Source organism: Hipposideros armiger, unplaced genomic scaffold (assembly GCF_001890085.2).
Source record: "Hipposideros armiger isolate ML-2016 unplaced genomic scaffold, ASM189008v1 scaffold_670, whole genome shotgun sequence".
Taxonomy (NCBI): Eukaryota; Metazoa; Chordata; class Mammalia; order Chiroptera; family Hipposideridae; genus Hipposideros; species Hipposideros armiger.
In genome coordinates, this window is record NW_017732020.1 from 433,832 (window position 1) to 448,544 (window position 14,713).

Below are 14,713 nucleotides of genomic sequence, written 5' to 3' on the forward strand. Positions count from 1 at the left end.
GCCCTTGTTAAATGTGAGTAGAATTTTTAAAATTCATCTCAATTTCTCTATGCTCACACAAAGTAAATACTTCAGCAACTTTTATTTTCATTTGATATAGCTTCACTTTTCATATATGGTTTTTTGCAAGTCACTAAGCTTCAAAAATCTTTAGAGAAAGAAAGTAGTTATTTATTAATGTCTTTCAAACAGCAAATTTTGGAATTATACTAATGGTCAAACAGCTCCCTAAGTTCATTTAAATTCAAATAATTAAGTTATATGATTCACATGATTTAAATACAATGGCAGCATATGGGCTAAAAATTATGGGTCTATAATTCTAGACTAAAAGTATATTCACGCTAGATATATACTAAAATTCATCTTATTCTATATGAATGATTTTAAATATTTCATTTAATATTACATTTTTAAATATAAGCAGCAAAATTGGTATGTAACTTAATTGTGAAGAATTGAGTACCTGTAGCATAGGTGCTTGATGTTAAGCGTTTGATTGCCAACCCATCCATTTCAAAAGATATCCATGTTGAATAAACATTGCTGGCAGTATGATACTTTACCAGTAAAACAACGAGATAAATAACTATGCTCCCCGACCTGTGAAGTTGCCTCTTTAAGAAAGCCCTGGGTAACCTAGATAACTGATTGCTCTGAGTCACTTCCTTCTCCCTTCCAACGCCTTAATTCTTGCTCTTGCTGTTTCGTTTTAAATCTGGCAATAAAAAGTGAACCCACAAAACACAGACACCCCACCCTCCGGCCCCAATAAAGACAGAGTCCCAGGTCTGTGGGTGCTCTCTCTTTCTACCTGTGACCTCACTGTGTGGCCCTCCAGGACTTGTGGGTAATAAATTTTGTTCATTAATGTTTCTTGATGGTTTCTTACTGATGGTGCATCCGGTGATCACAAAAGCCACAACGGCTGGTCCAGCCCTGACGTTAGCCCTGGGTGGAGGCAATGTCTGTGTGGATCCTACCAGTAATACGGCCCGGGCTAGTGCCTCAGGCATTCCTAACCGAGAGCATCACTATCGATAACATGAAACAACACAAGAGCACCTGTATCCAAATTTTGAGAGGATCGTCATTATTACCCTGGTTGTAGGCAGTTTGATAATGGTAGATTTTAATAAATAAATAAATAAATAAATAAATAAATAAATAAATAAATAAATAAATAAATAAATAAATAAAAGCTCTTCGTTTTTGTTTAGCAGTGCCATTCTGAATAAGCTCCCACCGCAATTAACCTCATTATAACCAATACATTGGCAAAGATTACGAGACAAATAATGTAATTTTATTAATATAAAGTTATTTTATCATTTGAAAGCCTGATGTAAATCAGATCTGTATTTGAACCAATACTTCATTTGGATTTTTAATAGATTGCATAAACAATTTCATCATCACTTCTAGGATTTTTTCCCCTATCTAATATATTGAAATGCATGAAGTACTCTTAGTTTTAGGAAAGGGAGTATATCAGATATATCTTCTCTTCGTATCTATTACTGTTAGCATATTGAGAGTCTTACAGAGGTAGAAACAGATAGCAAATAAGGAGTTTAGGAGTTCTTCTGTTTTGATAAGTATAAAAAATTCAGTTTTTAATTCTAATTTTTAAAATTATGATAAATAGACATATCAATGACATATGTCACTGTGTCTTATACATGTTTCCTGAATTTTCAATACCTTTATATAACTTGTAAAATGAGGGTACAACTAAAGGTTCCTAGATTATGACATAATTATTATAAAATTAAAATTACATGATATGATAAAAATAGAAAGTATTTTCAAATTAAACACACCATGCTAAGGTAATATTAATACTAGAAATCACATTAGGTCATTTGGAAATTTGGAACTGTTTTGCAAATGATCATATTTAACTCATTAAAATTTATCACATTGACCTAAAATAAAAAAAAAACTACACTAACATTTATGAGAGAGAGAGAGAGAGAGAGAGAGAGAGAGAGAGAGAGAGANAGAGAGAGAGAGAGAGAGAGAGAGAGAGAGAGAGAGAGAGAATCTTTTGAATGATAGGGTTAATCAGGCCACTTAAAATACTGCAATTTCCAAAAGCATAAATTAAAATGTGTTGTTGCAATGGTCTTGTGTAATGAGAAAAAAAATTAAGAGATCTTTAAAATGTTCAGATTTTAGATATATGATATAAATCAAGAATACTATAACATGGAGAGTTTATAAACTGTTATATTCAAGGAAAGATGATAGATAAGTGCCAAATGCTTTATACAATTTTTATCTTATTTTTTCATGTAATTAATTCAAAATTGGTTTGAAATAAAAAAAAAGTGATCAATACACTAACACCAAAGAATTTTGAAGGATTAAAACTATAATTACTTTAGGAAAAAGAATATACCATTTCATTAATTGTATAATGCAACTACATCTTAACACATTTGTTTTACTAAAAAGAACTGAGCAACAATCCTGTTGTATACTGAGTGCTGATTATGTTTCCTGAATTCCATATATTATCCAGTTCTCAAGACAGCCTGGGAATTGAGGGCTTCTATTAAGCATTTCTCATTTTCCTGATGAAAATGCTGAGGCTGAATTTGGTTCACTGTCCAAGACCAAAGACCATGGAAACAGATAAACCAAAACTCACATCGAAGAAGTCTCCAGGTCTCACTAGTCTCCATCTTTCCATGATCACTCAAGTTTGCTCTCTTCTCTGTGTTTTAACACTTCACTTGTAACAAAATACTACAATTGCTAATTTTTCTTCCATATATCCCTCCAAATAGGGGTGTATCTCATGTACAAACTTAAGAGATGTGTAAATTCTCAAGGTTATGACTGACAATTTGAGTAATTTCTTTTGTTCTATTTCATTTTGATTTTAATATAGCCACATCTGTGATTCTTTAAATTTATTTTAGATAGGATATTCATCATATATTAGGATGGAAAACTCAGAAATAATAGTAGTGGTGAAACAGTGTCAATGGAGATATGAACAGTGATTCATTTGTGGTCATTTATTAAATAGATAAATGTTACAGTTTATAAAATTTGAGGAAATGGCATTTAAACCTAATAAAATCAAGTTTAGTAGTTTACTTCAGGTTTTTGAATGAGAGAGAGTGATGAAACTAGTAAACAAAAAAAATCTGCAAGCTGAAAATATTTAGTTCTTTTTAGTTCTCATATTTTCTTAGCAAACATATTTTTATTATATCTTTAAACCATAATTTTAAAACCTTTCACTAGTTTATAAATACATGAATTCCAATTAAAATATAATTGCATCTGAAAGCTCTGATTTAATAGGTAATGCACAATTAAGGGAACAGCATATAGCAACTTAAAAAGTACAAAGTATAAAATTCCTAACAATGTATATGTACTGACCGAATTCCTCACTCCCTCAATTATGAACTAGAACATTAATCATGTAGGTGAGCTTTGTGACTTTCTTCAGCCCTCGATTGTTGAAGAAAAGAGGAAAAAAAGGACTGACATTTAATGTCAGTGCTACTATTTTTGTTATATAAAACAGACACTATGGATTGACTAACTTACAAAATACATTTTTCTTACTACATATCTTGGTGCCATTTGAAAAATATTATATTTCAACTGTTAAGTAAAAAATGAGGATACTCTATATTGTGTGTGTGTGTGTGTGTGTGTGTGTGTGTGTGTTTCTTTGAGGTTTGCTTATGTGTTCCTTTGAGAGAAATATTAATTATTTTAACATTTTAAAAGTCCATAGTGTAAAGCTCACAAAACATCTTAGGAAACCTATAAAAAAGTAAATTTACTTGAAAAAGTAGAAAATTGATTTCATTTTAAAAGGCTGGATAAAATGCAATAGGTAAGAAATTACTTAAGATGCATGTGAAGAAATACAAAAGAATGTTGTTAAATACTTCACCTTGAAATAAAACATTCTTCTCTTATTTTGAGAGGAAACGCATTAATTTAATTGCTAGCTAGTTTAGGTACAATACCTTTAATTTCTATATTTTTAAGGCCTGACATAGTTCCACATATATAGTAGGTACTCAATATTTGTTGAAGGAGGAAAGAATAATCAATTAGTAGGCTATAAATAGGTCTTTAAAATAAAATTTTAAATCAATATGTCTCCCCCCATTTTTAGTAAAGTGATTTGTTTGCACGATCAGAACTTAACATTATCATCAAAATTTTGTTATTATATAATAATTACATTTTATTTGAATTACTGTTTATAAAATTCTATGAAAAATAATAAATTAAAATAAAGTAGAACTTTAGATATTTTTCATTTCATATAATATCTCAAAGCATTATTTACTGTTTTCTTCATCTTTATTACTTTTGTCCCATCTTTACATAAAATGTCTTGGAGAAAGATCTGTAAACTTTCTCACATGTAGATTAAGCTCAAATACAATTTGTTTACTAATCCTAAAATAAATCTAGGTATTTTTGAGAAACTTTTATTGTTACTTACACTAAATTTTAGCTTTCAATCTTGTACATTGTGTAATATAGCTGATATGATTAAAAATTAGCAATTATCAGATATTGTAATAATTTGGGGGACAAGAGAAAAACACTATAACTGTTAAATAAAAGCTAAGAGCTCAACATAATATTGGGAATTAATAAAAATTCCAAGAAAAACAGTCTAATTGAACAATCTTTACAAGTTAAGGAAAATAACTCTAAGTTGATCCTTGGTACAATTTCAATTATATATATATATATATATATATATATATATATATATATATATATATAAAANAAATTATATATATAAATATAAAGTCCTTGTAATTTCAAGTTAAAATTGTTAAGTTTAACACATATTAGTATAGCCAACATGACACAAAACAGTTATAAGAAGTAGAAAAAGACAGACTTAAATAGGACAAATTATCTCTGAACATTGTTTATACAGAAATAAAGTTTAAAATGTGTTTTTTAAAAATGCACTCAAAAAACTCTTTTTATTTTTTCATTATTTACTAACCACTTAATAACTGCTCAGGGATGCTTTTTTATATTCCTGAACCATAACATAGTTATTTTTTTTGCCCTTAAGGATTATTTCCATTTCTTTAAGGTCACTGTCCTTGAGGCAAAAATGTTTTTTTATAAACTGATATCAGAAATTACTTATGGAGTGAAATATCAATTTCTATCATCCTGGAGAAATCTAGAACATTTGCTTTTAGAACATTCTGTTCGTAGAATTAAGTAGATCCACTCAGCAAATCACTTTAGGATAACATGCTGAAAATTAAAGTTCTATGTTTTTATATAGTTTATAAATGGCCCCATGGATTATGTCAATTTTAGAACAAATTTAACACTATAGGTATTTTAATCTGGTTGCTGAGGAATAGCAAGTCATTAATATTAAACTATGATCTTAGTAAAGCAAACGCTATCTCTGTATCCTTGAACATCTTAGTTCTTTGTTTGCACTTACAAGGTAAGACAAAAACACAGTGTCCCATGTTCATATTTTACATTTCCTTAATGTTGTAGCACTCCAACTATTTTTAACCTATATTCTGGAATAGTTTCATAATAGTCACAAGTGACACTAAAATATAAAATTTACCACCTTGTCTCATATTCCACTTCAATAACCCTAACTGACAGTGATTTAAGTGACTTCATTACTTCTTATAATTAAGTAAAATTGGATCTCAATTTTTTTCTACCCTTTAAAAAAATCCCTTTAAAAGCTCCATTTAATGTGTTTTCCAGGCCATAACAAAGAAGCATACTGTACCTCTTATGCTGCTGGTTGATGCAGATGTGGTTGGGCTGGTTGTTATGGCTACAGAGGTTGTGACTGTTGCAGTGGTAAGGGAGGGGATGATAGTAGTGGGAAGCAAAGTGTTGGGAACATCTGGTGAGTGGAAAAAAACAAAATATAAAACAAAATCATATCATGCAAACAAAAGAGAAACACAAATGATTCAAATTATAAATACATATATCTTATTTAACTTTAACAAGCTTAAACAGATTATCAGGTACAAAGCTGGCTGTGCCACACAGTTCTTGTCATTTTTTGTTCACTGCTTTTTCATGCTTCCACACAGCACAAAAACTTGGAGCCATGATTGAGAATAAACTTATTGTTCACAACATTTAGAGTGAAATTTAAAATGACAAGAATTTATTTGTTCACTGAGTCATTTAAAAGTTTGACATGCAGTAGCAAAATACAGATAGGTAAAACGAAAAATGACATGCTTTGTCAACGAAGTAAACAAAGAAACAACACACAGAAATAAACACAAGTAACACCACCATATAAGATTAAAGAAATGTTAACGATGGATGAGTATATGTGTGTTAAATGCTTCCTCATTTTTTTCTTTTAAGAAAACATAATGATAGGTAATAGGATGAGAGCAATCTTTAGAAACAAACAAAAAAAGAAGCCAATCGTTATTATATTATTATTATTATTATTATTATTATTATTTTGCTTTTCCTTTGTTCACAAATGATGTTAATATACAGCTTAGAGTCTTTTGATCTTACCCTGATTAGCTGGTAACGCCTTCTAACAATTTTGCAGTACCTAGGAGTCTTTAACAAGTATTGAGTCAACTAGCGTGAAACCCAATATTCTGAAAGGTTTATGACTTATTTAGCATACCTTGGAGAGGTTATTAAATGTAGCCTTGAACCATAACATTCATCCCCTAGTCCATAATTAGTAAAAGTTGCCAAAAGTTAACAGTGGATTCAAATACAGAGACCATAATAAACAGAAAGAATTGCTTAGAGTTTAACACCAAAATCTTCCTTCCTTTCACGCAAAACACGCTGAGAATTTGAAGAGCAGTGTAGAGAACACTGAAACAATACAGCCAGTGTCAAGCTGTGAGAACTTCAATACGATCCTCAGAGAGTCAAATCTTGTCTCAAGTGGATAGGCATATAATTTACACAGTGAGGAAATTAGAAACAGTTCACAAATTACCTGTAATTACTGAGCCGGGGTTTGATTTTACATGTTTCCCACACAGCCCCAGTATATTCAGAGTGTTTGACAGATTATTTTACTATTAAAAGGTTTCCTGTCATTCTCTCAGTTAAAGCCTTTGAGACACACCAAAATTTTCTAGTTCTTTGCTTCTGGTAAATAGCCTGACTCGATCCTCAGACTTGAATCTGCTGAATTCTCAACGCGGGAGACACAGCACGAGATCACTCTCTTATCTCCGGTATTGATGTTTACACCTGTCTTTCAAAAGGGAAAATGCTTTCTGGCTGGTCAAATTAAGAAAACTGAAAATTCAAGGGTGCTACATGAATCTCTAGGGAAAATGGCTATTGCCTGGAGTGCAATAATCATGATCACAAAGTAGAACTGACTTTAACAACATTATAAATGCATGAATATTATGTATATGTGTATATACACCCCTCGTTTGCTAATTTTTATAATACCTTCTTATTTTCATGGTAAGCTTCCCTAAATAGTTTGCAGGCTGGATGTAAATGAAACATGTTTTATAACTTTTTAAAAAATGTGAACTTGTCATTTTCAAAAGTATCTAAAATAGAAAATAATACATTCTTCATCTGTTAGCAAAATCATTTGTTCCTTAGGATCTCAAAATATATTTATTTAATTAATGCAAAGGGACATGTCTTCCAGGATATCAAATATAAGAACACACAATAATATTAGTCCTTTAACACTCAATGTAAATGACATAATATTACCAAACCTTTTACAGAGTATACAAATATTAGGTTATTTGCTATCAGACAATGGGTTAGAATGAGTCTACTGGATCTGAAAAGCAGCCTTTCAAAATCATGTGATTCTTCAGAATTGGAATACAAATAACAAGTATTGGTTTTTTATTTTGTTTTGTTTTTAGTGTAGCCATAAAAAGCCGTGATATGGATCATTTTTCCTTATTCCATATCAATGAAATGGGTAATAATTCTTGATTTGTTTTGGAGTTTGTATATATTATCAGGTACTTTGAGCATTTTTGTATATACCAAATAACATTCTTATTTCCTATAATTGTGAAAAATGCATGAAATGCATGCTTTTTCCTAGGCTAATTTTCCAAAAATGAAAAAAAAAACCAAAAACAAATCATTTTCATAATTGTTAATCTACTTTAAGAGAAGAGCCCTTGAGTACTTTTCAGTGTCCAGATAGATGAGATGATACTACAAATTATTACTGACTCACAGTCTGGCTCCTGCTTGTCTGCTCACCATCCTCTCTCACCCTCCCCTTTTGACTTCGTATGTGCCTCAAAACAAATTGGCTGAAAGCAATTTGATGCGAAGCACCTTGGCCAATATGGCAACTGGATCAAGAAAATGACCTGCTAAGAAATCTTTCCCAGTCATTGTTACATGTTTGTAATCACTGCTAACTTTATTTCATCTATGTGTTCTAAAATATTTTAAACATTTTTAATTTTTCAAAAAAATTTAGGACTTCTTCATTCCGTTCTTTTTACAGTACATTGATATTCATGAACTTATTTCAACTCTATTATGAATTAGCAGAAGTTGAAATACCTAGTCAATACCTTCTCTGTCTTCAATATAGACAGGCAATTGCTATTTTATAAAGAATACATTTTCAAGACCACAACCTACAACTTCTTCCCTCAACAAATTTCCTTGGTAAAAAAATAAATCTTTGCCCACACATTCTGCTACTTTGAAAGCAGTGTGAGCCTTTCCTGAGATTCATGTCCTCCATGTCTCTTTATGAACTTTATCCATTTTCACCTAATTTGAAACTTTCAGAGAAAGGGAAAAAGGCCAGGAGGGCTCACTAAACAAATCCTTTGTGATCAGTGGTGAATGATCACAACAAATTTATGAGTTGTCTGTTAATATCCCCATTTAACAGATGAGATAACTTTGAGATAGAATTTCTTTGTTTCTAAAATTACATATAGAATTGTGTATGTGTGTATACATATATGTTATATGTGTTACATATGCTATATTACAGAGAGAATATTTTATTTAATTAGTATAATGAAGAGATATCTCCAACACTTCCATCTCAAGATCATTCATTTTAGCGTCCTAGTATAACTTTTCTCAAAGCAAAATTTACAACACTGTCTTGTCTTCCTAATTCCAAACACCTATGTCTCTGGTTTTCACTCCTACAAGCAAGTGGCAACATTTAGCAATTAGTAATTGTTAGTAATTGGTCCTGGTTCTGTGCATTTACTTTTGGCTTTTTATTTAGACATTGATTATAAAAATGGAGCTACATTTTTGTAAGAAAATATAAAATTGGATACACTAGAACTAATCACTTGCCTCATTTTTGATATATGTAGAATCCTGTACATTTTAAAAACAATTATGCTGTCAATACAAAGAATACTCAATCGAATATAGTATAGTGTAGTATAGAAAATGCACATCATTTTTCTCCAAGACATCCATTTTTATCTTTCCTAAGAAGCCAAATGCACAAATTTATATGCCGAAGAATTATACAGATGCACACATGCATAATAAAAATAACTAAATCCTAGGTCAACATCAATTTACTAATTCTATTCATAAATCAAGATAATGTGTAGTCATATTAATAATTTGCTGAATATGACTTGTCAATTTTAGTTCTTAATATATGCCTCACATGTTAACATCCTATGATTAAAGAATATTTGAACATGGACACTGAGATAACTAGAAATAAAAATAGAGAAATTAATGGCATGTAATGTATAAACTACAAATATTAAAATTCAGAAATGATAACTATCTAATAGGTCCATCAATTAACTTCATGGTAGTTCATCTCTGATTTTTACAATACAAATGATGGGCTCCAATTTTCATTTTCCTTGGAGAGTGTGTTAATTGAATCAAATACTATTAAATGTGCCTGACCAAAAAAAAAAAAAAGTGGTTACAAAGAAGTTCCGCATCTATAATTTGCAAGAGAAATTAACTGTATTATATATTTTTTTAGACATTAAGACATAAAGAATAAAAAATAGGTAATTGATAAAATACATAGCGGATAGAGTTCGATCAGTAGCAGCAGCGGAGAGCGGACCCCAGAGCCCTGAGCAGCCCCACTGCTGCGGTAGCTGGCCAGAGTCACCATCACCGTGAGCAGTGAGCTGCTCACTGGTGAGCAGTGAGGCTGAGGCCCAGCAGCCTCCGGCGCCCCATTCTTCAGCGCTGCAGACACCAAGCCCTGAACCACCCACAGCAGCACAGGGAGCCACGGCTGAGCGGCCTTACATCAGTGGCGACTGCTGGTAGGGACAAGAAGGTCATCGCAAGGAAGGTTTTGGGAACAGTCAAATGGTCCAATGTAAGAAATAGATATGGTTTCCTCAACAGGAATGGCACCAGGGAAGAGGGTTGGTACACCAGACTGCCCTAGAGAAGAAGAACCCCAGGAAGCACCTTCGCAGTGTAGGCGATGGACAGACTGTGGAGGTGGATGTTGTTGAAGGAGAAAAGGGAGCAGAGGCAGCGAATGTCACAGGCCCTGGTGCAGTTCCACTGCAAGGCAGTCAACACGCAGCAGCCCGTGACCGTGATAGACGCTATGCATGTCTCAGGATTCCTCCACGCAATTACTCGCAGAATTACCAGAACAGTGAGGGTGGGGAAAAGAATAAGGGATCCGAGAGTGCTCCTGAAGGCCAGGTCCAACAGCACCGTCCCTACCGCAGGCGACGGTTCCCACCTCAGTATATGCGGAGGCCCTACAGGCGCCGACCACAGGATTCCAACCCCCCCTGAGCAGGGAGAAGTGATGGAGGGTGCTGACAACCAGCGTGCAGGAGAACAAGGTAGGCCGGCGAGACAATACTCAGTATTCAATCATATGAACAGTCATGGGCCTCTGCAGGTGGATGGCAGGATGGTCTTGCTCTCACCTTACAGCCCAAACTTAGTAGAGGCTGACTTTCCGAGAAAGCATGGTCTCAGCATTGGGATGACTCTCCTGAGACTACGGTTGTGGGCATGGTAAAGTTAAAAAGCAACAACGACAACCTCCATTTTTTATATGCAAAAAGTTTTAAGGAGACAAGAATATAAAAAAATAAGCAAGCAAGATTTCCAAGGAGGTTACTTATTGTAGGTGATACTGAAATTTTTATTTATATCTTCCAGGTATGGTACTATATTTAGTGGATACGGTAAAAAGCAAAACAAACAAAAATTCCTCTCTTCAGGCAAGACTGCATTTTTTTCCCCTTTAGTTTAAACACTGAACTAATTGTTAAAGAAAAGAGCAAAGTTATGATGGCCTACCTAAGAAGAGTTCATCTTGTTTTGTTTCTGTGAGAAATGTAAGAAATAAAAGTTTTTTTTTCATGTGACAGAATGTCAGAGAACTTAATCTCCATTTGGAAATTGATGACACAAATTTTCCACTCTTATTTCAAATGACCATCCCACGTCCCTATAGAGAGGATATTTATTATGTTTGTTATCCATTTCCTGTTCTTCCTAACCATTACAATACTGTGTTGAAGAACAACCCTTTTCTTACTGGATGCATTCTGATGACATATGGTCAATCAAGATTGGAAAATGTCTGGAAAAGCTGATCACAGATTCACTCCCACTATGGTGACCTAAAGAAAGTACCCATATTTCTCGCTACCTGAAACCCAGTTTCTGCCCTGTTTCCTGCCCTGTCTCAGCATCTGGTTATCCCTGTGAGCTCTTTAAATCACCCCATGAAATTTCCCTTTGCTTAACTTAGCTATACTTAGCTTAACTTAGTTTAACTAATGTGTGGGGCTATAGACCATGATTCCGCAGGGGCCCTCCTTGCCAAAGACAGCCTAGAGAGGACAGTAATGAAGAAGATAAAAATCAAGGAGATGAGACCCAATGTCAGCAGCCACCTCAACGTTGGTACTGCCGTGACTCAATTACTAACACAGACACCCAGAAACCCCTGAACCACTAGATAGCAAAGAGACTCAAGTGACCCATCTACCAGCTGAGAATTCATCTGCTCCTGAGACCAAGCAGGGTGGGGCTGAGTAAATGTCAGTTTCCCATCTCTACCATCATCAGGTTTAGTTATCCAAGAAGAAGAAACGAATATGAAATTCCAGCAATAAGAAATTAACAAAAGATTGGAGCTAAAAACACTTGCTTTTTGCCCATTGACCAGATAACTATAACTATCTGCATTATCTGTGCAGCATGGGGTATGTATTATTTTTACCTAAAGACATCTCCTTTTGGTAATGACAAACATGGTTTTTAATTTTAAAGAGAAGCCTGTTTTTTTCTCAATACACCTTTAAAAGTTTTTAAATTGTTTCATATTGGTTAGCTGAGATTTTTAAGAACTTCATTTTTAATTTGTAATAAAATCTTACCACTTGATTTTTTCAAAAAAGTCAACAAACTGCGAACACCTGTTAATAAAGGTCTTAAATAATATATATATATATTGTTGACTAGATTTGGGGTTCATATATATATATATATATATGAACCCCAAATCTAGTCAATTGCACAATTGTATATTACTGCATACAAAGTCTAAGAAGGTTGCAAAAGTCATTCACGTGAGTGAATGTTGGGTTACAAATAAATGCAATATAAATAATGTGGGTTACTTCTATAAGAACCTAAGCATTTGAAGAAGCACAGTTTTAGCTCATACAACAAAGTAGTTCAATCAGGAAATGAAAATCCAGGTCCAAGGACCATGGCTAAACTTTGTTATGATGAATTTATTAGTCTATCATCTCTGCTGCTCAACCTGCATGACTCTTGATATGAACTCCAAACTGCACCCACCATTGTTTTGGGGCACCACAATGTTAAAGTTCTGGAACAACCAGGGGCGATAGTTCCTCAGAACATATGTGCTGGCTTTTTATCTTTATTTCTCATAATGCCACATTCACATGAACAAAGAAGCTGAAGACATCTGACCTTGACACAAGGGCTTTCCCCAAGAAATAGACGCAAGTATAATATCCCTGCTGTCATTGCTACCATGTTCTCAGAGCCACATCCTGTTTCACAACATTAGTTTTATCTTTCTTGTCTGTCCTTCAATTCCAGTTTAAATATGATCTCATTTGTAAAGCATCCCGCAATACTACAAAGAGCTGATGGCTTCCTTCAATGTACTTTTGAGCACTCTGCACACACCCATGAACGTGCTTATTATATATTACACCAACATGATATTTGTGTATCTCTCTCAAACAAACTGTAAGTGCAGTCTTTATGATTCAACACGTCTTTGATTATTAAAATATCACTGCTTTGGGACAAATTTGGGACACACCCCTCGGTGTCACCTAATCCCCACCTTAGAATAGCCTCCCTTTCTTGATGTACCTAGTAAAATGCTACTCTCAAGTTTCAGCCAGATTCTCACCTGCTCTGTGAAGACATCCTTGACCAACTAAATCCCTATGGATTTCCCTTCTCTCTGAGTACTCATTATGCTTTCTGAGCTTATCTACTGCTTCCCTCACATTGTACCAATACCCGTCTCCCCCACACCCCCCGTTCCCTATGACAATGATGCTTCCATTCATGACACAATACTATGGGCACACCATACCCAGAGTTAGGTGCCTCTCGCTAGCAGCACATCTCTCTCTCCCTCCTTCAGTGGGAAAACATTACAAAATGCATGATGGTACAGTAACATTTAAAATTTGTCTCTAATTTACATAATCAATTCATACACTCTACTGTTCTAAGTCTTATTAATAATAAAGCTCACCATACACAGACTACACATCAAAGCTCTTCATGAAATCAGCAGTTGAAAACTGGGAAGCTATAACATTCACTTGGCACTTAACATGCATTACTTGTATTTTTTTCCCCCATGAACCAACAAAATGATAAGATAACAGAGCACAGGCGCCATGGTATACTTCTGTGCTTCTCAGGGTACCTAGCTCTATATCTGAATTTTTGAATTTGACTGGGGATTTATAAATAATATTCCTCCTAGTGGTAATGACAATGATGTCAGTAGATAGGGAATAGTATCATTTTTAATAACATGAATCAGTAACTGAGCCTTACACATAGTTAATCTCGGCAACAATTGCTTCCCTCTCCTCTGTTTACCATGCATGAGGTATTTTTTAGGAATCCCTGCCAAGAGACCTCAGGTAAAAAAAAATTATTATTTTTTTAAATGCAGCATACTAAAGAATATTATACTGTGAATGCAGTTTTCCAATGATTTAAAAATATTAGTGCTTTAAATCATAACATCCAATTCAAAATAATAGTGCCCCCTTTTTTTTCACATCCTAATGAAAGGATTTAAAAAAAATGCAACCACATTTTGTTACTGGAGCTTATTAGAGCACAACAGATCCTGTATAACCTTGTCAAAATGAAAGCAGGTCCAACAAGCACTGCATACAATAAATTGTAGAGTGGTACAGCACCTTTTTTCCAATAACGAGCTTTTCAGGTTAAAGGTATGTTCTGTTCTCTACAAATGCACTGTGCAATAATTTCTAACCTGTCAACCTGTTTTGTTTCGTGGCAGTTTCTCTTTTTAAAAATGGCATTCTGCCCCATTCAAAATGGATTTTTGAAGCAAAATTAAGTCTAAAGAGTCCCAGAAGCGTAAGCACTTGTTTCTCTCCAAGGACTAGTGTTCAATAGGAAAAAAAAATACCATTTAGTCTTGACTCTATATGTCTGCTTC

General features: G+C 33.6%; 1 protein-coding gene and 1 pseudogene across 3 annotated transcripts in view; one reads left to right on the forward strand and one right to left on the reverse strand.

Moving 5' to 3' along the window:
• Nucleotides 1-14,713, reverse strand: part of CADM2 (cell adhesion molecule 2) — a 249,668-nt gene that overhangs the window by 69,062 nt on the left and 165,893 nt on the right. For 2 of the 3 annotated variants that reach the window (XM_019626379.1, XM_019626378.1), the window contains exon 7: nucleotides 5,786-5,905. The exons of the other annotated variant lie outside the window; for it this stretch is intronic. In XM_019626379.1, the coding sequence (XP_019481924.1) occupies nucleotides 5,786-5,905 (120 nt within the window). The remainder of the gene's footprint in view (nucleotides 1-5,785; nucleotides 5,906-14,713) is intronic. 3 annotated transcript variants of the gene reach the window in all.
• LOC109372868 (nuclease-sensitive element-binding protein 1 pseudogene) lies at nucleotides 6,247-12,048 on the forward strand (annotated as a pseudogene).